At 44.2% G+C, this 27,225-nt stretch overlaps 1 protein-coding gene across 1 annotated transcript; it reads right to left on the bottom strand.

The window, feature by feature from the left end:
• Window positions 1-133: 133 nt before the first annotated feature.
• slc25a24l (solute carrier family 25 member 24, like) lies at window positions 134-25,364 on the bottom strand. The gene is made up of 10 exons (XM_045694537.1): window positions 24,941-25,364; window positions 24,656-24,782; window positions 23,147-23,234; window positions 22,684-22,795; window positions 20,370-20,529; window positions 16,778-16,917; window positions 15,600-15,710; window positions 3,724-3,888; window positions 2,279-2,417; window positions 134-562 (listed from the first exon to the last, which is right to left on the bottom strand). Exons 1-10 carry the CDS (start codon window positions 25,061-25,063, stop codon window positions 393-395), a joined length of 1,335 nt encoding a protein of 444 aa, XP_045550493.1. The 5' UTR covers window positions 25,064-25,364; the 3' UTR covers window positions 134-392.
• Window positions 25,365-27,225: the final 1,861 nt, after the last annotated feature.

The raw sequence follows: 27,225 nt of genomic DNA, 5'->3' as shown, positions 1-27,225 counted from the left end.
CCAAACAGCAAGCAATGCAGGTGTAGAAGACACCCTCTTTGTGAGCACACACTGCACTGTAATTTAGAGTCTAAAACACTACTCTAGTTTTTGCATAAATGTGTGTGAAAGAAAGACAAGGGAGGAGGCCATAGATACTTCACAATGATTTAATGACAATAGGGGTCAACGAAGGATTGGTCAGGCTGGAGATTGAGCTCCAATCAGCCCATCCAACAACAGTCCTTTGTTAGTATATTTATTCGTTCTATTTGGTAGTTCATTGCGATTTGAAGTATTTTGGGACAGTTTATGGACAACGGCATCAAGTTTGAAGGTTGTCGTTGTGTACAGAGTATTACATAAAATCAGTCACAAAAAACATACAAATTATAATTGACTATGACTCTGAATCAGGAAAGCACTGTGTCTAGTTTCTTCATCAAGGTGTAGTTTAACAGAGCACATGGAATCGCCCGGACGAAACTGGCCCCCATCCCATTGTAGTATCCTCGTATTCCATGTCTCTCATAGATGCCTGTGAACCCCTGAAGAAAAGTTGTGGGTGAAGTTGAACTGAAAGCTGTAAGACAAGGAAGTAAGAATAGCCTGTTATGGACACATCACATCCAGTATGTCCAGTACAGTGACACAATTCTAATCAGGGACAGGAGGAGCATATCGTGATCATATAAACTGACCGAGACACACTTCTGGTCCTAGGGACGGTGGGTGTCCTGGTTAGATCACATGGCCCTAGGGACGATGTCCTGGTTAGATCACATGGCCCTAGGAACGGTGGGTGTCCTAGTTAGATCACATGGCCCTAGGGACGCTGTCCTAGTTAGATCACATGGCCCTAGGGACGCTGTCCTGGTTAGAGCACATGGCCCTAGGGACGGTGGGTGTCCTGGTTAGATCGCATGGCCCTAGGGACGGTGTCCTGGTTAGATCACATGGCCCTAGGGATGCTGTCCTGGTTAGATCACATGGCCCTAGGGACAGTGGGTGTCCTGGTTAGAGCACATGGCCCTAGGGACGGTGTCCTGGTTAGATCACATGGCCCTAGGGACGGTGTCCTGATTAGAGCACATAGCCTTAGGGACGGTGGGTGTCCTGGTTAGATCTCATGGCCCTAGGGACGGTGTCCTGGTTAGATCACATGGCCCTAGGGACGGTGGGTGTCCTGGTTAGAGCACATGGCCCTAGGGACGATGTCCTGGTTAGATCACATGACCTTAGGGACAGTGTCCTGGTTAGATCACATGGCCCTAGGGACGGTGGATGTCCTGGTTAGATCACATGGCCCTAGGGATGGTGGGTGTCCTGGTTAGATCACATGACCTTAGGGACGGTGGGTGTCCTGGTTAGAGCACATGGCCTTAGGGACGGTGGGTGTCCTGGTTAGATCGCATGGCCCTAGGGACGGTGAGTGTCCTGGTTAGATCACATGGCCCTAGGGACGGTGTCCTGGTTAGATCGCTTGGCCCTAGGGATGGTGGGTGTCCTGGTTAAATCACATGGCCCTAGGGACGGTGGGTGTCCTGGTTAGATCGCATGGCCCTAGGGATGGTGGGTGTCCTGGTTAGATCACATGGCCCTAGGGATGGTGGGTGTCCTGGTTAGATCACATGACCCTAGGGAACGGTGGGTATCCTGATTAGATCACATGGCCCTAGGGATGATGTCCTGGTTAGATCACATGGCCTTAGGGACAGTGGGTGTCCTGGTTAGATCGCATGGCCCTAGGGACGATGTCCTGGTTAAATCGCATGGCCTTAGGGACAGTGGGTGTCCTGGTTAGATCACATGGCCTTAGGGACGGTGGGTGTCCTGGTTAGAGCACATGGCCCTAGGGACGGTGGGTGTCCTGGTTAGATCACATGACCCTAGGAACGGTGGGTGTCCTGGTTAGATCACATGGCCCTAGGGACGCTGTCCTGGTTAGATCACATGGCCCTAGGGACGGTGTCCTTGTTAGATCACATGGCCCTAGGGACGGTGTCCTGGTTAGATCGCATGGCCCTAGGGACGTTGTCCTGGTTAGATCGCATGGCCTTAGGGACAATGGGTGTCCTGGTTAGAGCACATGGCCTTAGGGACGGTGTCCTGGTTAGAGCACATGGCCCTAGGGACGGTGTCCTGGTTAGATCACATGGCCCTAGGGACGGTGTCCTGGTTAGATCACATGGTCAGGAAAGCTTATATGCAGAGTTCATTGAAACAGATAAATGAGTGGCTTATTTTAATTGAATTAAAATGTTCCTGATTATTGTTCTTTGCATGGATCGACCGTTACCCTGAGCTTGCTGCTGCGTTCTGATCACAGCTAGAGGATAGCTGCTCATCTGTCCAGCGGAGAAGGCCACGAAACTGAAAAAGAAGAGCTGGGAGTCACTGCTGTAGTCCTGTTGGGTCTTAGCCCAGGTCACAATGGACTGCGAGAGAGGGAGAGAGAGGGGGGAGGGAGGGAGGAGAGATTGATGGGGAGGTGAGAAAACGAGAGAGAGAGAGAGAGGGGGACAGAGAGATACAGAGAGAGAGAAAGGAGAGAGAAATAGAGTGGAGAGTCAGTGATAGCATACCCATTCAATTAGATTGATGTAAAATCAATGGGTTCGAACCCAGGCCTCCTTCTTTCATAGGCTTTTGCTCAGAGGGCAAACAACACAATCTTGTGGCACGCAGATAGACAATAAAATAAGGTTGATGTAGTTCATGTTGGGTTCTCTGAACAGGTTGGTCATAGCCAACTCAAGATGGACTGACAGCTGAGAGGGGGGGGGGTCAATCCGAGACAACTCAAGACGGACTAACAGCTGTGAGAGAGGCGGGGAGAGGAAGAGAGTGGAGTTGATTACTGTAAAACAAGGTTGATTTATGTTTTCATACCCATCTTGAAGTGTGAACTTGCTCAGAAGGGCTAGAGTTTTCACCATTCCACGAACGGAGTGTGTAGGCCAACAAGTGCACACAAGTCCACATATAGAACTCAATTCATAGGATCTCTATGGTAATATACTTGAAATGGAATGTACATGGAGACTGAGTCCCAAATGATACCCAATTGTCTATAGTTCACTGCAGATAGTTCACTACAGATTGATAGTTCACTACAGATAGATAGTTCACTAGAGATAGTACACTTCAGATGGTACACTACAGATAGATAGTACACTACAGATGGTACACTACAGATGGTACGCCACAGATAGATAGTTCACTACAGATAGATAGTACACTACAGATGGTACACTACAGATGGTACACTACAGATAGATAGTTCACTACAGATAGTACACTTCAGATGGTACACTACAGATAGATAGTACACTACAGATGGTACACTACAGATAGATAGTACACTACAGATGGTACACTACAGATGGTACACTACAGATAGATAGTTCACTACAGATAGTTCACTACAGATAGATAGTTCACTACAGATAGTTCACTACAGATAGTACACTTCAGATGGTACACTACAGATAGATAGTACACTACAGATGGTACACTACAGATAGATAGTACACTACAGATGGTACACTACATATAGTTCACTACAGACAGTTCACTACAGACAGTTCACTACAGATAGATAGTTCACTACAGATAGCTCACTACAGATAGTTCACTACAGAGAGTTCACTACAGATAGATAGTTCACTACAGAGAGTTCACTACAGAGAGTTCACTACAGAGAGTTCACTACAGATGTGATAGAGTGTTAGGCCGTCTGACCTGGTGAACGGCACACTCCACCCCAGCGTACGGGATCATACAGAGGATACTGTGTCTGAAACCCCTGTAGAAGGATGCAGCAGATTCATTCCTGTAGATGGAGCGGGCGCACTGCACCACCCCGCTGTAGGTACCGGCCCATAGGTTCAGTCTCACCTTTAGCACCTGGCAGATGGAAGCAGGGAGCACGTCATTGGCCTAAGTTCTTAACCAATAAATATAGTAGCTAGACAGTGCAGAGCTTCTTACAAGTTGTATATTGACAGTGAGAAATTGTTATGTATATGGTTGACAACGCACTGGAGAAATCAATGATTAAAAGGCACCAAACGGGTCCCCACCAACACTTGATATAACACAAACAGGAATGCATTCAGACTGAGGTCGTGTTCCAGGCCAACTACATTACAGACATTGCATTTGATAATTCTATCCTCCTGATTCCTGCTTACAAGCAAAAACTAAAGCAAGAAGTACCAGTGGCTCGCTAAAATATGGAAGTGGTTAGATGATGCGGATGCTACATGTTTTGCTAGCACAGAGTGGAAAATATTCCGTGATTCATCCAATGGCATTGAGGAGTACACCACCTCAGTCACCGGCTTCATCAAATCAAATTGTATTCGTCACATGCACTGTATACAAGTGAAATGTTTACTTACAAGCCCTTAACCAACAATGCAGTTTTAAGAAAAATAAGAGTTAAGTAAAAAATAGATAAGTAACAAATAATTAAACAGCAGCAGTAAATAACAATAGCGAGGCTATATACAGGGTGTTACGGTACAGAGTCAATGTGGAGGCTATATACAGGGGGTACCGGTACAGAGTCAGTGTGGAGGCTATATACAGGGGGTACAGGTACAGAGTCAATGTGGAGGCTATATACAGGGGGTACCGGTAAAGAGTCAATATGGAGCCTATATACAGGGGGTACCGGTATAGAGTCAGTGTGGAGGCTATATACAGGGGGTACCGGTACAGAGTCAATGTGGAGGCTATGTACAGGGTGTTATGGTACAGAGTCAGTGTGGAGGCTATATACAGGGGGTACCGGTACAGAGTCAGTGTGGAGGCTATATACAGGGGGTACAGGTACAGAGTCAATGTGGAGGCTATATACAGGGGGTACCGGTAAAGAGTCAATATGGAGCCTATATACAGGGGGTACCGGTATAGAGTCAGTGTGGAGGCTATATACAGGGGGTACCGGTACAGAGTCAATGTGGAGGCTATGTACAGGGTGTTATGGTACAGAGTCAGTGTGGAGGCTATATACAGGGTGTTACGGTACAGAGTCAATGTGGAGGCTATATACAGGGTGTTACGGTACAGAGTCAGTGTGGAGGCTATATACAGGGTGTTACGGTACAGAGTCAATGTGGAGGCTATATACAGGGTGTTACGGTACAGAGTCAATGTGGAGGCTATATACAGGGTGTTACGGTACAGAGTCAGTGTGGAGGCTATATACAGGGGGTACTGGTACAGAGTCAGTGTGCGGGGGCACTGGTTAGTCAAAATAATTGAGGTAATAGTATTTGATATTTTATTAGGATCCCCATTAGCTGTTGCAAAAACAGCAGCTACTCTTCCTGGGGTCCAGACAAAACATGAAACATAATACAAAATGACATAATACAGAACATCAATAGACAAGAACAGCTCAAGGACAGAACTACATACATTTTTTGAAAAGCCACACGTTGCCTACATATCAATACATACACACAAACTATCCAGGTCAAACAGGGGAGAGGTGTTGTGCTGTGAGGTGTTGTTGTTTTATGTGTTTTTTGAAACCAGGTTTGCTGTTTATTTGAGCAATATGAGATGGAAGGAAGTTCCATGCAATAAGGGCTCTATATAATACTGTACGCTTTCTTGAATTTGATCTGGATTTGGTTGACTGTGAAAAGACCCCTGGTGGCATGTCTGGTGGGGTAAGTGTGTGTGTCAGAGCTGTGTGTAAGTTGACTATGCAAACAGTTTGGGATTTCCAACACATTGTTTCTTGTAAAAAAACTTTTTAAAGAAGTGATGCAGTCAGTCTCTCCTCAACTCTTAGCCAAGAGAGACTGGCATATTTATATCAGCCATCTGATTACAATGAAGAGAAAAACGTGCCGCTCTGTTCTGGGCCAGCTGCAGGTTAACTAGGTCTTTCCTTACAGCACTGGATCACACGACTGGACAATAATCAAGTTCAGACAAAACTAGAGCTTGCAGAACTTGCTTTTTGCAGTGTGGTGTCAAAAAAAGCAGAACATCTCTTTATTATGGACAGACCTCTCCCCATCTTTACAACCATTGAATCTATATGTTTTGACCATGACACTTACAATGTAAGGTAATGGCAAGTAATTTAGTCTCCTCAACTTGTTCAACAGCCACACCATTTATTACCAGATTCAGCTGAGGTCTAGAACTTAAGGAATGATTTGTACCAAATACAATGCTTTTAGTATTAGAGATGTTCAGGACCAGTTTATTACTGGCCACCCATTTCAAAACAGACAGCAGCTCTTTGTTAAGGGTTTCAGTGACTTCATTAGCTGTGGTTGCTGATGAGTATATGGTTGAATCATCAACATACACAGACACACATGCCTTGTTTAATGCCAGTGGCAGGTCATTGGTAAAAATAGAAAAGAGTAGAGGGCCTAGAGAGCTTCCCTGCGGTACACCACACTTTACATGTTTGACATGAGAGAAGCTTCCATTAAAGAAACCCCTTTGAGTTCTATTAGATAGATGGCTCTGAATCCGCAATATGACAGAGGTTGAAAAGCCACAACACACAAGTTATTTCAACAACAGGTTATGGTCAATAATATCAAAGGCTGCACTGAAATCTAACAGTACAGCGCCCACAATCTTCTTATTATCAATTTCTTTCAACCAATCATCAGTCATTTGTGTCAGTGCAGTACATGTTGAGTGCCCTTCTCTATAAGCATGCTGAAAGTCTGTTGTTAATTTGTTTACAGAGAAATAGCATTGTATTTGGTCAAACACAATTTTTTCCAACAGTTTGCTTGTAAGGGCCGACACTGGAGTCGAGAAGCAGGCACAGGGAGTAAAACATTTCATGGGGAACTGACAAAGAACCAGATAGGAACAGCGTCAGCACACGGGTACACAATGACAAATGATAATCAATGCAGAAGCAGGGTACAGAGCGGGGAACCAGACCAATATAGGGAAGGTAATGACAGAGGTGATTGAGTCCAGGTGAGTCCAATAATTTCTGATGCGCGTGGCGGGGGGGAAGGCAGGTGTGCATAATGATGATGAGTGCGCAATGCTGGGGAGCCTGGCACCCTCGAGAGCCAGGGGGGAAGAGCGGGTGACATCGCTAAGAGCTGGCAGCAAGCTGATAGGTCTGCTGTTAGAACCAGTCAAGGCTGCTTCACCACTCTTGGGTAGCGGAATGACTTTGGCTTCCCTCCAGGCCTGAGGACAAAGACTTTCCTCTAGGCTCAGATTAAAGATATGACAGATAGGAGTGGCTATAGAGTCAGCTACCATCCTCAGTAGCTTTCCATCTAAGTTGTCAATGCCAGGAGGTTTGTCATTATTTATCTATAACAATAATTTCCCCACCTCTCCCACACTAACTTCATACAATCCAAAACGTTTTTCCATCATTCTTGATATCATTGATCTTGGCTTCATAATACAGTTTCTTCTTCTTTTTGTTGAGTTTAGTCACATAATTTCTCATTTTGCAGTTAGTCAGCTAGTCAGATGTGCAGACAGACTTATTCGCCACTCCTTTTCCCCGTCTCTTTCAACCATACAGTTTTTCAATTCCTCACCAATCCATGGAGCCTTAACAGTTCTATCATGTACAGTTGAAGTTGGAAGTTTACATACACCTTAGCCAAATACATTTAAACTCAGTTTTTCACAATTCCTGACATTTAATCCTTGTAACAATTCCTTGTTTTAGGTCAATTAGGATCCCCACTTTATTTTAAGAATGTGAAATGTCAGAATAATAGTAGAGAGAATTATTTATTTCAGCTTTTATTTCTTTCATCACATTCTCAGTGGGTCAGAAGTTTACATACACTCAATTAGTATTTGGTAGCATTACCTTTAAATTGTTTAACTTGGGTCAAATGTTCTGGGTAGCCTTCCACACGCTTCCCACAATAAGTTGTGTGAATTTTGGCCCATTCCTCCTGACAGATCTGGTGTAACTGAGTCAGGTTTGTAGGCCTCCTTGCTCACACACACTTTTTCAGTTCTGCCCACAAATGTTCTATGGGATTGAGGTCAGGGCTTTGTGATGGCAACTCCAATACCTTGACTTTGTTGTCCTTACGCCATTTTGCCACAACTTTGGAAGTATGCTTGGGTCATTGTCCATTTGGAAAATCCATTTGCGACCAAGCTTTAACTTCCTGACTGATGTCTTGAGATGTTGCTTCAAAATATCCACATAATTTTCCTGCCTTATGATGTCATCTATTTTGTGTAGTGCACCAGTCCCTCCTGCAGCAAAGCACCCCCACAACATGATGCTGCCACCCACATGCTTCACGGATGGGATGGTGTTCTTCGGCTTGCAAGCATCCCCCTTTTCCTCCAAACGTAAAGATGGTCATTATGGCCAAACAGTTCCATTTTTGTTTCATCAGACCAGAGGACATTTGTCCAAAAAGTACGATCTTTGTCCCCATGTGCAATTGCAAACCGTAGTCTGTCTTCTTTATGGCGGTTATGGAGTAGTGGCGTCTTCCTTCCTGAGCGGCCTTTCACGTTATGTCGATATACGACTCGTTTTACTGTGGATATAGATACTTTTGTACCTGTTTCCTCCAACATCTTCACAAGGTCCTTTGCTGTTGTTCTGGGATTGATTTGCACCTTTCACACCAAAGTACGTTCATCTCTAGGAGACAGAACGCGTCTCCTTCCTGAGCGGTATGACGTCTGCGTGGTCCCATGGTGTTTATACTTGCGCACTATTGTTTGTACAGATGAACGTGGTACCTTCAGGCATTTGAAAATTGCTCCCAAGGATGAACCAGACTTCTGGAGGTCTACAATTTATTTTCTGAAGTCTTGGCTGATTTATTTAGATTTTCCCGTGATGTCAAGCAAAGAGGCACTGAGTTTAAAGGTAGGCCTTGAAATACGTCAAATTATGTCAATTAGCCTATCAGAAGCTTCTAAAGCCATGACATAATTTTCTGAATTTTTCCAAGCTGTTTAAAGGCACAGTCAACTTAGTGTATGTAAACTTCGGACCCACTGGAATTGTGATACAGTGAATTATAAGTGAAATAATCTGTCTGTAAACAATTGTTGGAAATATTACTTGTGTCATGCACAAAGTAGATGTCCTAACCGAATTACCAAAACTATAGTTTGTTAACAAGAAATTTGAGGAGTGGTTGAAAAACTAGTTTTAATGACTCCAACCTAAGTGTATGTAAACTTCTGACTTCAACTGTACATGTAGGTAGAGTTAAAGTGACTATGCATAGATAATAAACAGAGAGTAGCAGCAGCGTAAAAGAGAGAGCAGGGGCAATGCAAATAGCCCTTTGATGAGCTGTTCAGGAGTCTTATGGCTTGGGGGTAGAAACTGTTAAGAAGCTTTTTGGACCTAGACTTGACTCTGGTACCGCTTGCCGTGCGGTAGCAAAGAGAACAGTCTATGACTAGGGTTGTTGGAGCCTTTGACAATTTTTAGGGCCTTCCTCTGACACCGCCTGGTATAGAGGTCCTGGATGGCAGGAAGCTTGGCCCCAGTGATGTACTGGTGTTGATGTGAGCCATTACCAGTCTTTCAAAGCACTTCATGGCTACAGACGTGAGTGCTACGGGTTGGTAGTCATTTAGGCAGGTTACCTTAGTGTTCTTGGGCACAGGGACTGTGGTGGTCTGCTTGAAACATGTTGGTATTACAGACTCAGTCAGGGACAGGTTGAAAATGTCAGTGAAGACGCTTGTCAGTTGGTCAGCGCATGCTCGGAGTTACGTTCTGGTAATCCATCAGGCCCTGCGGCCTTGTGAATGTTGACCTGTTCAAAGGTCTTACTCACATTGGCTACGAAGAGCGTGATCACACAGTCGTCCGGAACAGCTCATGCTCTCATGCATGTTTCAGAGTTACTTGCTTGGAAGCGAGCATAGAAGTTATTCAGCTCGTCTGGTAGGCTTGTGTCACTGGGCAGCTCGCAGCTGTACTTCCCTTTATAGTCTGTAATAGTTTGCAAGCCCTGCCACATCCGACGAGCGTCGGAGCCGGTGTAGTATGATTCAATCTTAGTCCTGTATTGACGCTTTGCCTGTTTTATGGTTCGTCGGAGGGCATAGCGGGATTTTTTATAAGCTTACAAGAGTCCCGCTCCTTGAAAGCGGCAGCTCTACCCTTTAGCTCAGTGCGGATGTTGCCTGTAATCCATGGCTTCTGGTTGGGGTATGTACGTACGGTCAATAGTGGGACGACGTCATCGATGCATTTATTAATGAAGCCAGTGACTGATGTGGTGAACATATTCCAGTCTGTGCTGTATCTTAGCATCTGCTTCATCTGACCACTTCTTTATTAACCGAGTCACTGGTGCTTCCTGCTTTAGTTTTTGCTTGTAAGCAGGAATCTGGAGGATAGAATTATGGTCAGATTAGCCAAATGGGGGGCGAGGGAGAGCTTTGTACGCGTCTCTGTGTGTGGAGTAAAGGTGGTCTTGAGTTTTTTCCTCTCTGGTTGCACATTTAACATGCTGGTAGAAACTAGGTAAAATGGATTTAAGTTTCCCTGCTGAAAGTCCCCGGCTAGTAGGAGCGCCACCTCTAGATGAGCGTTTTCCTGTTTTCCTGTTTGTTTAGAAATATACATAGACCGCCACCCTTTGTCTTACCATAGGACGCTGTTCTATCCTGCCGAAAAAGCATAAAACCCGCCAGCTGTATGTTGTCATGTCATCGTTCTGCCACGACTCAGTGAAACATAAGATATTACAGTTTTTAATGTCCCTTTGGTAGGATATACGTGATCGTTGTTAGTCTATTATATTATCATATGATGCGGTTCGCTGATTTGTTGCTTCAATTTATTCAGCCTTACTGTATATCAGTAGTTCATACCTCTACAGATTAGAAGGCCGCATGCACAGCGTATTCGGAAAGTATTCAGACCCCTTTATCCACATTTTGTTACGTTACAGCCTTATCCTAAAATGGATTAAATGAATTATTTTCCTTGTCAATCTACACACAATACCCCATAATGACAAAGTGAAAACTAGTTTTTAGACATTTTTGCAAATGCAAATGTTAAAAAAAAAATTAAAACAGAAATACCTTATTGACATAGTATTCAGCCCTTTGCTATGAGACTCGAAATTGAGCTCAGCTGCATCCTGTTTCCATTGATCATCCTTGAAATGTTTCTACAACTTGATTGGAGTCCACCTGTGGTAAATTCAGTTGATTGGACATGATTTGGAAAGGCACACACCTGTCTATATAAAGGTCCCACAGTTGACAGTGCATGTCAAAGCAAAAACCAGGCCATGAGGTCGAAGGAATGGTCTGTAGAGCTCCGAGACAGGTTTGTGTCAAGGCACAGATCTGGAGAAGGGTACCAAAACATTTCTGCAGCATTGAAGGTCCCCAAGAACACAGTGGCCTCCATCATTCTGAAATGAATGACGTTTGGAACCACCAAGACTCTTCCTAGAGCTGGCCGCCCGGTCAAACTGAGCAATCGGGTGAGAAGGTCCTTGGTCTGGGAGGTGACCAAGAACCGATGTTCACTCTGACAGAGCGCCAGAGTTCCTCTGTGGAGATGGAAGGACCTTCCAGAAGGACAACCATCTCTGCAGCACTCCCCCAGTCAGGCCTTTATAATAAAGCGGCAAGACGGAAGCCACTCCTCAGTAAAAGGCACATGACAGCCCGCTTGGAGTTGGAGCCAAAAGACACCTAAAGACTTTTAGAGAAACAAGATTATCTGGTCTGATGAACCCAAGATTGAGCTCTTTGGCCTGAATGCCAATCCCTACACTGAAGCATGGTAGTGGAAGCATCATGCTGTGGGGCTGTTTTTCAGTGGCAGAGACTGGGAGACTAGTCAGGATCGAGGGAAAGATTAACAGAGCAAAGTAGTGAGAAATCCTTGATGAAAACCTGCTCAGGGCCTCAGACTGGGGCAAAGGTTCACCTTCTAATACAACAACAACCCTTAACACACAGCCAAGACAACGCAATGGCTTTGGGACAAGTCTCTGAATTATGTGGCCCAGCCAGAGCCCGAACTAGAATCTGATCAAACATCTCTAGAGAGACCTGAAAATAGCTGTGCAGCGACGCTCCCCATCCAATCTGACAGAGAGAAGAGAAGAATGGGAGAAACTCCCCGAATACAGGTGTGCCAAGCTTGCAGCGTCATACCCAAAAAGACTTAACACACCGGCCGTCCTACAATCTAAACTTGATGCCCTCAATCTCACACAAATGATCAATGAACCTACCAGGTACCACCCCAAATCCGTAAACACGGGCAGCCTCATAGATATCATCCTGACCAACCTGCCTTCTAAGTACACCTCTGCTGTATTCAACCAGGATCTCAGCGATCACTGCCTCATTGCCTGCGTCCGTAATGAATCTGCGGTCAAACAACCACACCTCATCACTGTCAAACGCTCCCTAAAACACTTCTGCGAGTAGGCCTTTCTAATCGACCTGGCCCGGGTATTGACCTCATTCCGTCAGTAGAGGATGCCTGGTTATTCTTTAAAAGTGCTTTCCTTACCATTTTAAATAAGCATGCCCCATTCAAAAAATGTAGAACCAGGAACAGATATAGCCCTTGGTTCACTCCAGACCTGACTGCCCTTGCCCAGCACAAAAACATAATGTGGCGTACTGCCTTAGCATCGAATAGCCCCCGCGATATGCACCTTTTCAGGGAAGTTAGGAAGCAATATACACAGGCAGTTAGGAAAGCAAAGGCTAGCTTTTTCAAACAGAAAATTGCATCCTGTAGCACAAACTCCAAAAAGTTCTGGGACACTGTAAAGTCCATGGAGAATAAGAGCACCTCCTCCTAGCTGCCCACTGCACTGAGGCTAGGAAACACTGTCACCACTGATAAATCCACGATAATTGAGAATTTCAATAAGCATTTCTCTACGGCTGGCCATGCTTTCCACCTGGCTACCCCTACCCTGGTCACCAGCCCTGCACTCCCCACAGCAACTTGGCCAAGCCTCCCCCATTTCTCCTTCACCCAAACCACTATTACTAGCGTGTTCAACCTCTCTTTCGTATCGTCTGAGATCCCCAAAGATTGGAAAGCTGCCGCGGTCATCCCCCTCTTCAAAGGGGGAGACACTCTAGACCCAAACTGTTACAGACCTATATCTATCCTACCCAGCCTTTCTAAAGTCTTCAAAAGCCAAGTTAACAAACAGATCACCGACCATTTTTAATCCCACCGTACCTTCTCCGCTATGCAATCTGGTTTCAGAGCTGGTCATGGGTGCACCTCAGCCACGCTCAAGGTCCTAAACGATATCATAACCGCCATCGATAAAAGACAATACTGTGCAGCCGTATTCATTGACCTGGCCAAGGCTTTCGACTCTGTCAATCACCACATTCTTATTGGCAGACTCAACAGCCTTGTTGACTGCCTTGCCTGGTTTACCAACTACTTCTCAGACAGAGTTCAGTGTGTCAAATCGGAGGGCCTGTTGTCCGGACCCCTGGCAGTCTCTATGGGGTGCCACAGGGTTCAATTCTCGGGCCGACTCTTTTCTCTGTATACATCAATGATGTCGCTCTTGCTGCTGGTGATTCTCTGATCCACCTCTACGCAGACGACACCATTCTGTATACATCTGGCCCTTCTTTGGACACTGTGTTAACTAACCTCCGGACGAGCTTCAATGCCATACAACTCCCCATTCCGTGGCCTCCAACTGCTTTTAAATGCAAGTAAAACTAAATGCATGCTCTTCAACCAATCGCTGCCAGAACCTGCCCGCCCGTCCAGCATCACTACTCTGGACAGTTCTGACTTATAATATGTGGACAACTGTCACGACTTCCGCCAAAGTCGGTTCCTCTCCTTGTTCGGGCGGCGTTCGGCGGTCGACGTCACCGGTCTTCTAGCCATCGCCGATCCACCTTTCATTTTCCATTTGTTTTGTCTTGTTTTCCTACACACCTGGTTTCAATTCCCTCATTATTTGTTGTGTATATAACCCTCTGTTCCCCCCATGTCTGTGTGTGGAATTGTTTGTTGTAAAGTGTATGTGCACTTATGACTGGTTTTGCGACGGGTTATTTTACCCATATTTTGTTGTTCTGGGTGCAGCTTGTTTGTGCATTATTAAAGTGCTCCAGTTACCCATTTCTGCTCTCCTGCGCCTGACTTCCCTGCAGCCAGTTACGCACCACTTACAACAACTACAAATACCTAGGTGTCTGGTTAGACTGTAAACTCTCCTTCCAGACTCACATTAAGCATATCCAATCCAAAATTACATCTAGAATTGGCTTCCCATTTCGCAACAAAGCATCCTTCACTCATGCTGCCAAACATACCCTCGTAAAACTGACCATCCTACAGATCCTCGACTTCGGCGATGTCATTTACAAAATAGCCTCCAACACTTTACTCAACAAATTGGATGCAGTCTATCACAGTGCCATCCGTTTTGTCACCAAAGCCCCATATACTACCCACCACTGCGACCTGTATGATCTCGTTGGCTGGCCCTTGCTTCATACTCTTCGCCAAACCCACTGGCCCCAGGTCATCTATAAGTCTTTGCTAGGTAAAGCCCCGCCTTATCTCAGCGGTCACCATAGCAGCACCCACCCGTAGCACGCGTTCCAGCAGATATATTTCACTGGTCACCCCCAAAGCCAATTCCTCCTTTGGCCGCCTTTCCTTCCAGTTCTCTGCTGCCAATGACTGGAACGAATTGCAAAAATCCCCGAAGCTGGAGACTCATATATCTCTCTCATTAACTTTAAGCATCAGCTGTCAGAGCAGCTCACAGATCATTGCACCTGTACATAGCCCATCTGTAAATAGCCCATCCAACTACCTCATCCCCATATTGTTATTTATTTTTTTGCTCCTTTGCACCCCAGTATCTCTACTTGCACATTCATCTTCTGCACATCTATCACTCCAGTGTTTAATTGCTAAATTGTAATTACTTTGCCACTACGGCCTATTTATTGCCCTAGCTCCCCAATTTTTTTTTTTTGTCATTTTAGCAGACGCTCTTATCCAGAGCGACTTACAGTAGTGAATGCATACATTTCATACATGTTTTTACTGTACCGTACTGGTCCCCCGTGGGAATCGAACCCACAACCCTGGCGTGGCAAACACCATGCTCTACCAACTGAGCCACATGGGACCACTGTATATAGATTTTTCTATTGTGTTATTGATTGTATGTTTGTTTTACTCCATGTGCAACTCTGTGTTGTTGTTTGTGTCGCATTGCTTTGCTTTATCTTGGCCAGGTCGCAGTTGTAAATGAGAACTTGTTCTCACCTGGCCTACCTGGTTAAATAAAGGTGAAAAAAATCAGTATATATTTAAACTCGAGGCTGTAATCACTGCCAAAGTTGCTTCAACAAAGTACTGAGTAAAGGGTCTGAATACTTATGTAAATGTGATATTTTCGGTTTTTTATTTTTAATACATTTGCAAACATTTCTACAAACCTGTTTTTGCTTTGTCATTATGGGGTATTGTGTGTATATTAATGGGGGGGGGGGCATTTAATCAATTTTATAACGTAGCAAAATGTCAAGGGGTCTGAATACTTTCCGAATGTACTGTATATCTGTAGTTCAGACCTGTCATAGTGCTCTGGTACCTCTAGAGGGTAGAAGACAGCATGAGCCACTGCCCCAGATACACAGCCCAGCCCAAACCTCTGCTGTACTGACAGGCTCTCCTGCTGCCAGCCCTGGGTGTACACCTTCATCTAGAGAGAGAGAGAGAGAGAGAGAGAGGAGAGAGAGAGAGAGAGAGAGAGAGAGAGAGAGAGAGAGAGAGAGAGAGAGAGAGAGAGAGAGAGCTGGTCCTGGGGCTATGCTCACTGTGTACTCTCTGTATAGGGCCAAATAGCATTCCAGTTTGCTCTACCTTTTGGTCAAATTCTTTCCAATGTGTCAAGTAATTATCTTTTTGTTTTCTCATGATTTGGTTGGGTCTAATTGTGTTGCTGTCCTGGGGCTCTGTGGGGTCTGTTTGTGTTTGTGAACAGAGCCCCAGGACAGCAACACAGTTAGACCCAACCAAATCATGAGAAAACAAAAAGATAATTACTTGACACATTGGAAAGAATTTGACCAAAAGGTAGAGCAAACTGGAATGCTATTTCCCTATACAGAGAGTACACAGTGAGCATAGCCTTACTATTGAGAAAGGCCGCCATATGCAGACCTGGCTCTCAAGAGAAGACAGGCAATGTGCACACTGCCCACAAAATGAGATGGAAACTGAGCTGCACTTCCTAACCGCTTGCCAAATGTATGACCATATTAGAGGCACATATTTCCCTTAGATTACACAGATCCACAAAGAATTCCAAAACAAATCCAATTTTGATAAACTCCCATATCTACTGGGTGAAATACCACTGTGTGCCATCACAGCAGCAGGATCTGTTGCCACAAGAAAAGGGCAGCCAGTGAAGAACAAACACCATGTTAAATACAACCCATATTTAGGTTTATTTATTTTCCCTTTTGTAATTTTAACTATTTGCACATCATTATTACACTGGACATAGCCATAATATGAAATGTGTCTATACCTTTGGAACTTGTGAGTGTAATGTTTACTGTTAATTTGTTACTGATTATATCACTTTTGTTTATTATTTATTTCACTTGGGTTGGCAATGTAAACATATGCTTCCCATGCTAATAAAGCCCTTTGAATTGAATTGAGAGAGAGGGGGGGGATTGGGTAAAGTATCCATATCCGAACGTATTGGTTGTAAATTCTCCAGTGGCCTACATGTTATTACAGTATAATACGTCTTACCTGAGCGTAGATAAGGCACTGTAGAGTTGACTGAGGGGTTCCCTTCAGCACATTCACAGCATTTCCCTGCCACATCGACCTCACACCACCTGCCTTTAGCTCTCTGAATCCCTGGGAGGACGCTTTGGATCCATACACCTAAATAAACACAGACAATATCTTCTTTAATTAATAAGCTCTGTCTCCAGTCCATGGATTCACGGTTCATACAGGTAACAACCAAAACAATAGAAACACCCATTAGCAACGGTCATCGAATTTGGTAAAATGTTTTTTTTTTTTTTACAATTCAAATAAATACAATAGTTGGATAATGGATGAAGATTGTCCAAACTGTTAGAATTGTATAATCCATAGTGAATTAATTATAGCACATACAATATTTTACTGGCACGGACATGCTAATGAATGGAGTAGAGGGATTTTGGTGGGAATTCAATATTCAATTTATTGTTAATTGAATTTTTTTGGGGGGAATGCACTCATATATTTTTACATATATATATATATATATATATATTGCTAATCGTTTCAGGTATTTTTCTTATATCTTGTGTTAAAATAGAGAAAATTATATATGCCTAATTTGCATAAATACACTGGGTGTATTTGCATATATCAAATATTAACATAAAGTGTTGGAACAGGCCTCATGACCTGTCTATACATAACTTGCATTGTTTTACGAGATCCGACAATAATATCACTATAATCCGAGTGTTCATTTTCGGGGAAATTGCTTTAATTTCATTGCATCTAATTTGTAAAAATATCAACTGTACTAAATGATTTTAAAAAAAATCAATTCCCATTTTTTTTTTTAAATCAACTCGTATTTCTTCTCTTTCTTGTGATGTAAGTGTCGAGATAGTGCGTTAAATGCCAGACGAAGCGTTTGTCGTTTTTATAGATACAACGGAAAGACAAAAGTATTTCATTGGACCCATTCCAGCCATTACCAGGGTGTGTTTGACAGGTCATTTACAGGCCTTTCCACAGTCGTAATGATAACGGGGGGAAAACGATAGACACAAGCCAAAGTATGAAAGAGACGCAGGAGTAAAAATGAAAGCAATCAATCCAGCGATTCCCTCAAACACAGTAAATAGTTGGCCGAAGAAGACAGATCCTTAGGTGGGACTTGCTACTTCAATGCACCTTGGCGTATATTCTACAACAGTGCCGTGTATGCATGGATTCCAAGGGAAGCCAGGCTCCCCCCCCAAAAAAACATTGACCAATACTAAAAAATAATTGATCTTTCTGTATTTCATAATTTTCCTTCAATTCGCAAGAGGCTGAGGGGAGAAGATGGGGAGGGCCAGTGTGTGTGTGTGTGTGCGTGTGTGTTGAGAGAGTAGAAGCAGCGGAGTTATGGCTTGACAACTTTTTTTTACCGGTTGTAGGTAGGCTATTTAGATTGGTCATTATGGAGACTCCCTTTTCCCATAAAACATATTAACACGCTAGAATTGATATAACAGCGACGAAGCATTGGAAAAGGACTTTAGGGGCACTAGAGCTCTTTAGATAAATTCATTCTGAGGTGGTTTAAAGTAAACTGCATTGTAATGTCGATAACAGTATCAAATGAAGGCTTTTACTCATGCTCAGTTCTAGGGTCCGATAGCGCTGTGCAAATGGAAATGGAAGTTAATGGAACTTCTGTTATGGGAAAACGTCCACAATGAAAATTACCTTTAATATACATTTTTACATTTTAGTCATTTAGCAGACGCTCTTATCCAGAGCGACTTACAGTAGTGAATGCATACATTTCATACATTTTTATATTTGTTTGTAATTTTTTTTATACTGGTCCCCCGTGGGAATCGAACCCACAACCCTGGCGTTGCAAACACCATGCTCTACCAACTGAGCCACACGGGACCATATAAAGAATGATAGATACATTTGCATCTGTTGGCCATCAAGTAAGCTATTAATTTCTATGCCATTGTAGGATACTGTAGCCTACCATTTTGATACGGTACACTATGTTGAAATGATGATATCACTGGAGACATTGCAAATCAATTTGTGCCACTTTGTGTAGCCTTACCTGGAGCTGGGAAACTGATTTAATAAAAAAAACGAACTCAGTTTGTTGATGTTGCCTTGTGTTATTACTCAATTATTAACGTCAATGTTTAGTTAATTAAACTGGAAGTTAAAAATTGTGATTATGATCACAGCTCTATCATAAATGTATCATTCCCCACATTTAATGTCCGTTTCATTGTGGACTTTTCCCTGAAATGAGATGATGGCATGTTGGCCAATCATGGGCTATAAACTACCTACATCTAGCTCAGCAAACCATAGCAAAGCTAAATTGAAATTATAAACCCAGATTTTAGTGAGTAGCCTATGCCTATTGAAATAACAAGTCAATCTCACAAATAGGCCATTTATAATGGTTTGTAGTCTTAACATCTAACACATAATAACCGCACAATTACCAGAAAATAAATACATTCATTTTTTTAAGTTGGTCGAAGTGTTTCGTGCACAGAGATTTCAAGATCCTCTGTCCAACTTTAATCAGTCAAACTCTCCTGTCAGATTTACCAATAGCTATGCACATGGGCAAACAGGATTTATTTACAATTATTACCTGGCTGCTTTGAGCCCTTTATACTGGCCATATAGCACACCTCCTCGGGCCCTATTGCTTCATCATGGCAGTCAAAACAAGTTAAATCGACATCCATTGCTGGAAAATGATCTGGAGAGTTTAATAAGTGCGATTTATCTTTTCTCTTACGACATATAATTATTATTTTGATGGAAAACCCGAAAATCGTTTTTTTAACCTATGTCGTTAAAAATTAAGTCAATATTCCTTCATAATTTAATCAGTAGCGTTATGGAAAAAGGGTTTAATGGATAAATGGCAACTTCTCTCTTGATGCAAAAAACCTTTTAGGTTTTCACGGGTTATTGGGCTAGAAATGTTAGCTACAACCTGCCATCAAATCCCATTGAAAGCATACCTCATGGACAGAAAAACTTGGAATTGTTGCATCTCGTTGTGTTGTTCTCTGGTGGCTAGCTAGCCACCTAGCTAAAATTGTCCCTTTCCTAAATTAGCCATGGATAGAGATATTGATTTGGACTTGCGGTTTTACTTAATGTTCCTTACTGGCTAATGATTATAATGGGAATTCTGATCCAACCATTAATTCATACATTGTGCCCCTGGCCTGAGAGGATGTTAGTTCAATATCTAGCTAGATGTACAAGGCTAATGTTAACTAGCTAACGTTCCCCATGAATAATGTCCTGCACAGCATTTTTATACACGACCCTAATCATGATCGGATGTTAATTGCTTAATTAACTCAGGAACCACACCTGTGTGGAAGCACCTGCTTTCAATATACTTTGTATCCCTCATTTACTCAAGTGTTTCCATTATTTTGGCAGTTACCTGTAGGTCTCTACTGTTCGTTGCTGTAGGATTGAGGTTAGAGTTAGAGTTAATTTCCGAACCATGTTTAATATGAGACTACGAAGTCTGGCAATGCAAAGTGTTACTGGGTGTTATCAAGTTGTAACAAAGAAGTATTTAGGTTATAATATTGTTCCTGTAGTTGTGTCTTGAGGCGGTCGATAGGAGCAGTCAGGGTTCTGGACACGGCGTCGGCCAGCCCCGCAGCCAGGACGAAACTCCTCCATTCCCCTGAGCCTGCTGACAGGTCCGGGGGAAGCTCCAGGGGCATGGTCCGGCTCTCACCCACATCAAACACCTAGAGAGGCAGACAGGAAGACTACATCAAGGCGGTGACCCGATCCTGTAGGTTCATGCTCTACAACATTCGCAGAGTACGACCCTGCCTCACACAGGAAGCGGCGCAGGTCCTAATCCAGGCACTTGTCATCTCCCGTCTGGATTACTGCAACTCGTTGTTGGCTGGGCTCCCTGCCTGTGCCATTAAACCCCTACAACTCATCCAGAACGCCGCAGCCCGTCTGGTGTTCAACCTTCCCAAGTTCTCTCACTTCACCCCGCTCCTCCGCTCTCTCCACTGGCTTCCAGTCGAAGCTCGCATCCGCTACAAGACCATGGTGCTTGCCTACGGAGCTGTGAGGGGAACGGCACCTCCGTACCTTCAGGCTCTGATCAGGCCCTACACCCAAACAAGGGCACTGCGTTCATCCACCTCTGGCCTGCTCGCCTCCCTACCTCTGAGGAAGCACAGTTCCCGCTCAGCCCAGTCAAAACTGTTCGCTGCTCTGGCACCCCAATGGTGGAACAAGCTCCCTCACGACGCCAGGACAGCGGAGTCAATCACCACCTTCCGGAGACACCTGAAACCCCACCTCTTTAAGGAATACCTGGGATAGGATAAAGTAATCCTTCTAACCCCCCCTTAAAAGATTTAGATGCACTATTGTAAAGCGGTTGTTCCACTGGATATTATAAGGTGAATGCACCAATTTGTAAGTCGCTCTGGATAAGAGCGTCTGCTAAATGACTTAAATGTAAATGTAAATGTACATGAAACACCTGGAGAGGCAGACAGGAAAACTACCCCAAAACACCTGGAGAGGCAGACAGGAAGACTACATGAAACACCTGGAGAGGCAGACAGGAAGACTACCCCAAAACACCTGGAGAGGCAGACAGGAAGACTACCCCAAAACACCTGGAGAGGCAGACAGGAAGACTACATGAAACACCTGGAGAGGCAGAAAGGAAGACTACCCCAAAACACCTGGAGAGGCAGACAGGAAGACTACCCCAAAACACCTGGAGAGGCAGACAGGAAGACTACCCCAAAACACCTGGAGAGGCAGAAAGGAAGACTACATGAAACACCTGGAGAGGCAGACAGGAAGACTACATGAAACACCTGGAGAGGCAGACAGGAAGACTACATGAAACACCTGGAGAGGCAGACAGGAAGACTACCCCAAAACACCTGGAGAGGCAGACAGGAAGACTACCCCAAAACACCTGGAGAGGCAGACAGGAAGACTACATGAAACACCTAGAGAGGCAGACAGGAAGACTACATGAAACACCTGGAGAGGCAGACAGGAAGACTACATATATCACCAACTGACAGACAGACTCCTTCTACAGGGGCTTCAGACCCAGCATGCAATGTATAATCTCCTACACTGAGGTGGAGTGTGCGGTTCATCAGGTAAGACAACACACACACGCACACACACGCACACGCACACACACACACACACACACACACACACACACACACACACACACACACACACACACACACACACACACACACACACACACACACACACACACACACACAGCAGACTACATCTCACAAGGACAACAGCAGGGTTTGAATTTTCATTGTTGGACATAAAAGACTGTAAAAACACCAGGAAATCAGCCTCAAGTTATGTTAATTTAAGAAATCTGTTCCCAAGTTTTCCCACGCATAATAGAGATACATGTGATCGTATACAAATAGAAGAAAGGTTTGAAATGATTATAGTTTAGTGAAACATTATATCTGTTTGTGCGTCTTGCGGGACAATTTGCCGTCTACAACTTATTTTGTAATTATGTTCCGGCCCCCGACTGTCCACTCATAATCGGCCTGCGGCTGAATCGAATTGATGATCCCTGGACTACAGTGTGACTAGCTGGGTTTGTACCCGGCTCGTCTGCACACCACAATACTGTGTTAGGCACTAGCTCAGGGAGCTAACGCAATTCCTCTTGTCTCAAGCACTTCGGGCGTCATCTACTAATGATCTCAATGCCGGTGGGGCTCTAGGATGCCAGGCCCAAGTCTCATCAGTGTAACAGACTGGTCTCCTGTTCACTACAAGACTGTGTTAGGCCTCTGAGCTAAAGGCTAGGCATTAACCCTATATGAAGGCTCAGAGAAAACGAGACCCATGCCTCAGAGTCTCACCAGAGTGTGTTTCCATGAAGTGACCAGTTCTCCCAGGTTCTCTGCAGGGTTGAGGATGACATGCTGCAGAAACTCTCCCCAGTCCACGGTCATAGAACTGTCCTTGTCCATCCTGTCAACAACAACAATAACATCGACAACAACAAACAATCAAGATAATGGGTCAACATGATGATAATCAATACATTAATAAACACATTGACCAAAGTGAATGATCCTGTAAGCATCCATATTCTACAGGTCTGTACTGTGTTGTAGACATGATCAAATTGTGCCCAATATAATAATTGCATTCGAGTGTATGTGTGATTAGTGTTATTAAGGTAGACATTAAGTCTGTCAATACATGCAATTAATTTGTTATTACATATTAATCAATATTATCACAAGGTTTTTAACGATGTAATAACACGACAGAGCGAACAGTGAGAGGATAGAAAGGGGGGGGGAAAGGAACTCTTACATTTGTATAATTCTTTTTGCATTCGGCTTTGATATGTTCACTCCTAACTCCTTAAATAGATCTACGATTTCCTCCTGGCCAATGACCCCTAGTCAGAGAAGACAACATGACCCCTAGTCAGAGAAGACAACATGACCCCTAGTCAGAGAAGACAACATGACCCCTAGTCAGAGAAGACAACATGACCCCTAGTCAGAGAAGACAACATGACCCCTAGTCAGAGAAGACAACATGACCCCTAGTCAGAGAAGACAACATGACCCCTAGTCTGAGAATACAACATGGATAGAAACAGCATGGATCATGTCAAATGTGAATTTCTGGGCCCATATTTATCAAGCGTCTCAGAGTGGAAGTTCTGATCTATGATCAGTTTAGATACATTTCTGGGCCCATATTCATCAGGTGTCTCAGAGTGGAAGTTCTGATCTACGATCAGTTTAGCGTTGTAGATCATACACTCGTAGAGGAAGTAGTTCTATATAGAATGAACCCTATTTCTAAGAGTGTATGGAACCAGATTATTATGGAAGGACCTGATCCTAGATCAGCACAGAGCTGTGGATAATGAAGACCTGATCATAGATCAGCCCAGAGCTGTGGATAATGAAGGACCTGATCCTAGATCAGCACTAATACTCTGAGATGCTTAATTAAGGGCTTGTCAGTAAGCATTTCACGGTAAGGTCTACACCTGTTGTATTCGGCGCATGTGACAAATTCAATTCGATTTGATTTCTGAGTTTCTAATATTGTCTATAGACAGAGAAAGAGTTCCTTTCAAATGGATAGGGTAAGAGCAGCCTGGATGCCAGTCTGTTTGTGAGGTCATGCTAAACCTGAAACGGAGAGAGCAGAAACAAAGCACCCAGGTTAGGTTGAGAGACAGACAGGCAGACAGACAGACAGACAGACAGACAGGTTAGAATGACAGACAGACAGACAGACAGACAGACAGACAGACAGACAGACAGACAGACAGACAGACAGACAGGCAGGCAGACAGACAGACAGACAGACAGACAGACAGACAGACAGACAGACAGACAGACAGACAGACAGACAGACAGACAGACAGACAGACAGACAGACAGACGAAGTTGTTTCCTCTTCCTGATTCTGAAGGTGTGTTATGGAGTACAGTAGGAGGTCCTGGTGTTCTGTATATGCAATTAAAAACACAACAATGCATGCAAGTCTCCATTAGGCAAATACATTTGACCTTGAAAACTATTCATTTCAGTATATATGATTTATGAATATAGCACTTTAAGTCACGTCAATTCAAATGAGCTATGCATTATATGATGTGACAAAAAAAACAAAAAAGACTCTTCATTGCATCTATTGCATGTAGACCTAGTGTGATACTGTGCAAAAACAAAGACAAAAGCATGCTCAGAATGTCCTCTATGATACTGGAATGCCCCTGTCCCGGGGTTGGGCCCTAAAATTAGCCTACCAGTTTTTTACGCACCGACGATTGGACTACACCACCGCTCTACTTACCGCAATTATTCTTGTCAAGGGCCATGAAGTGAATTCTCCATTTCTTCTCTCTGTCCCTCATATAGCTTAGAAATTCGTCATAATCTAAACGTCCATCCTTGTTTCTGTCATAGTTATTAACGACATTCTGGAAAAGTTAATAAAAAAGGCAATATATCATTTGGCTGCACCATATGAATAGACATTAGACGTACATGTTGACTCTCCCTGTTATGCTGCTGGTAAATTAGAATAGGCTTCACATTTTATTTATATTAGTTATCAAATATTGTAATAAATAAATACCTGAGCCTTCTGATCTGCAGCCATAATTCCAGTTTTTTTAATCTCATTATGAAGTTCTTCCACTGATATAGACCCGTCGTTATTCTTGTCTAGTTTCACAAACAAACCACGGAACTGATCCATGATTCTTCAGTAAAATATATTTTTAATGACAAAATTTGAAATGGAATATAAATAGCACCAATTCTCGTCTGTCTTAATACTACTACAACTACAAGCTATTAATAAGGTGCAAAGGCAATGTGCTTTTTTTGTGTTTTTTTCCCCCACATGAACGCTGAGTCATAAAGCAGCGACAGCCCGAGTGAGCATGTCTTCAATGCGGTAGATGCTCCTCTACGGCAATAGACATGATGATGATGATGACGCGGTAGCCCTACTGTAAAGACGTGAGCCTGCACTTCCACCCCTGTCCACCAGGTGTAGTGCTGAGCCTAGACAAACAGACTGGCCACTGGTCCAGTCAGTGTATTTAACTGATCTGAAATAGATGCGGGAGGCCGGGGCCACCAGGGCCCCAAATAAAAATAGACTATGACGACTTGACCCATGACAACAACAAACAAAAAAAACGTCCCATTCTAACTCCCGGGTCTATAATTCTCTGTTGGTTAATGTATAGACCCAGGTGTTACAATGGTTCACCTTCTATGTTATCGAAGGTCGAGAAGGTCCTGTATTGTTTCAGAACAATGACATGCTGGAATGGTACGGAGATGGGGAGTCGGTCGGGGAGAGGACAGCACCAGAGGTCACTGTCTGGGGTTCATGAAGGACTATGGGTTGTCATAGTTCATTCAGGCCTACTTCTATCGACCTTCTTCCCCGGAAAATAGTGGCACCCTATTCCCTATGTAATGCACTACTCTTGTGCCATTTGGGACAAGGCTCACACTAGGTTGATGGGTCAGCAGTCGTTTAGGCCTAGTTCTGTTTATGTTATGTAACAAGAAGGGATCTCTCTGACATAGTTACGGGCCAGAGAGGTACGGGCCAGAGAGGTACGGGCCAGAGAGGTACGGGCCAGAGAGGTACGGGCCAGAGAGGTACGGGCCAGAGAGGTACGGGCCAGAGAGGTACGGGCCAGAGAGGTATGGGCCAGAGAGGTACGGGCCAGAGAGGTACGGGCCAGAGAGGTATGGGCCAGAGAGGTACGGGCCAGAGGTCTATAAGCCTGGACAATAGGCCTACAGGTCAGAGGTTAGTGTCTGTCTCAGTAGGTACAGGTCAGAGGTTAGTGTCTGTCTCAGTAGGTACAGGTCAGAGGTTAGTGTCTGTCTCAGTAGGTACAGGTCAGAGGTTAGTGTCTGTCTCAGTAGGTACAGGTCAGAGGTTAGTGTCTGTCTCAGTAGGTACAGGTCAGAGGTTAGTGTCTGTCTCAGTAGGTACAGGTCAGAGGTTAGTGTCTGTCTCAGGAGGTACAGGTCAGAGGTTAGTGCCTGTCTCAGTAGGTACAGGTCAGAGGTTAGTGTCTGTCTCAGTAGGTACAGGTCAGAGGTTAGTGTCTGTCTCAGTAGGTACAGGTCAGAGGTTAGTGTCTGTCTCAGTAGGTACAGGTCAGAGGTTAGTGTCTGTCTCAGTAGGTACAGGTCAGAGGTTAGTCTCTGTCTCAGTAGGTACAGGTCAGAGGTTAGTGCCTGTCTCAGTAGGTACAGGTCAGAGGTTAGTGTCTGTCTCAGTAGGTACAGGTCAGAGGTTAGTGTCTGTCTCAGTAGGTACAGGTCAGAGGTTAGTGTCTGTCTCAGTAGGTACAGGTCAGAGGTTAGTGTCTGTCTCAGTAGGTACAGGTCAGAGGTTAGTGTCTGTCTCAGTAGGTACAGGTCAGAGGTTAGTGTCTGTCTCAGGAGGTACAGGTCAGAGCTTAGTGCCTGTCTCAGTAGGTACAGGTCAGAGGTTAGTGTCTGTCTCAGTAGGTACAGGTCAGAGGTTAGTGTCTGTCTCAGTAGGTACAGGTCAGAGGTTAGTGCCTGTCTCAGTAGGTACAGGTCAGAGGTTAGTGTCTGTCTCAGTAGGTACAGGTCAGAGGTTAGTGCCTGTCTCAGTAGGTACAGGTCAGAGGTTAGTGTCTGTCTCAGGAGGTACAGGTCAGAGGTTAGTGTCTGTCTCAGTAGGTACAGGTCAGAGGTTAGTGTCTGTCTCAGTAGGTACAGGTCAGAGGTTAGTGCCTGTCTCAGTAGGTACAGGTCAGAGGTTATAAGCCTGGACAGGAGGCCTATCCTCTGTCTTGTCCACCCTCTAACCAAACCACAGCCCTTTATTATAAGGCTTATAATAACCTGTTAAGG

The sequence above is a fragment of the Salmo salar genome, chromosome ssa14 (genome assembly GCF_905237065.1).
Source record: "Salmo salar chromosome ssa14, Ssal_v3.1, whole genome shotgun sequence".
Lineage (NCBI taxonomy): Eukaryota > Metazoa > Chordata > Actinopteri > Salmoniformes > Salmonidae > Salmo > Salmo salar.
This window is presented reverse-complemented; position numbering and strand designations above follow the sequence as displayed.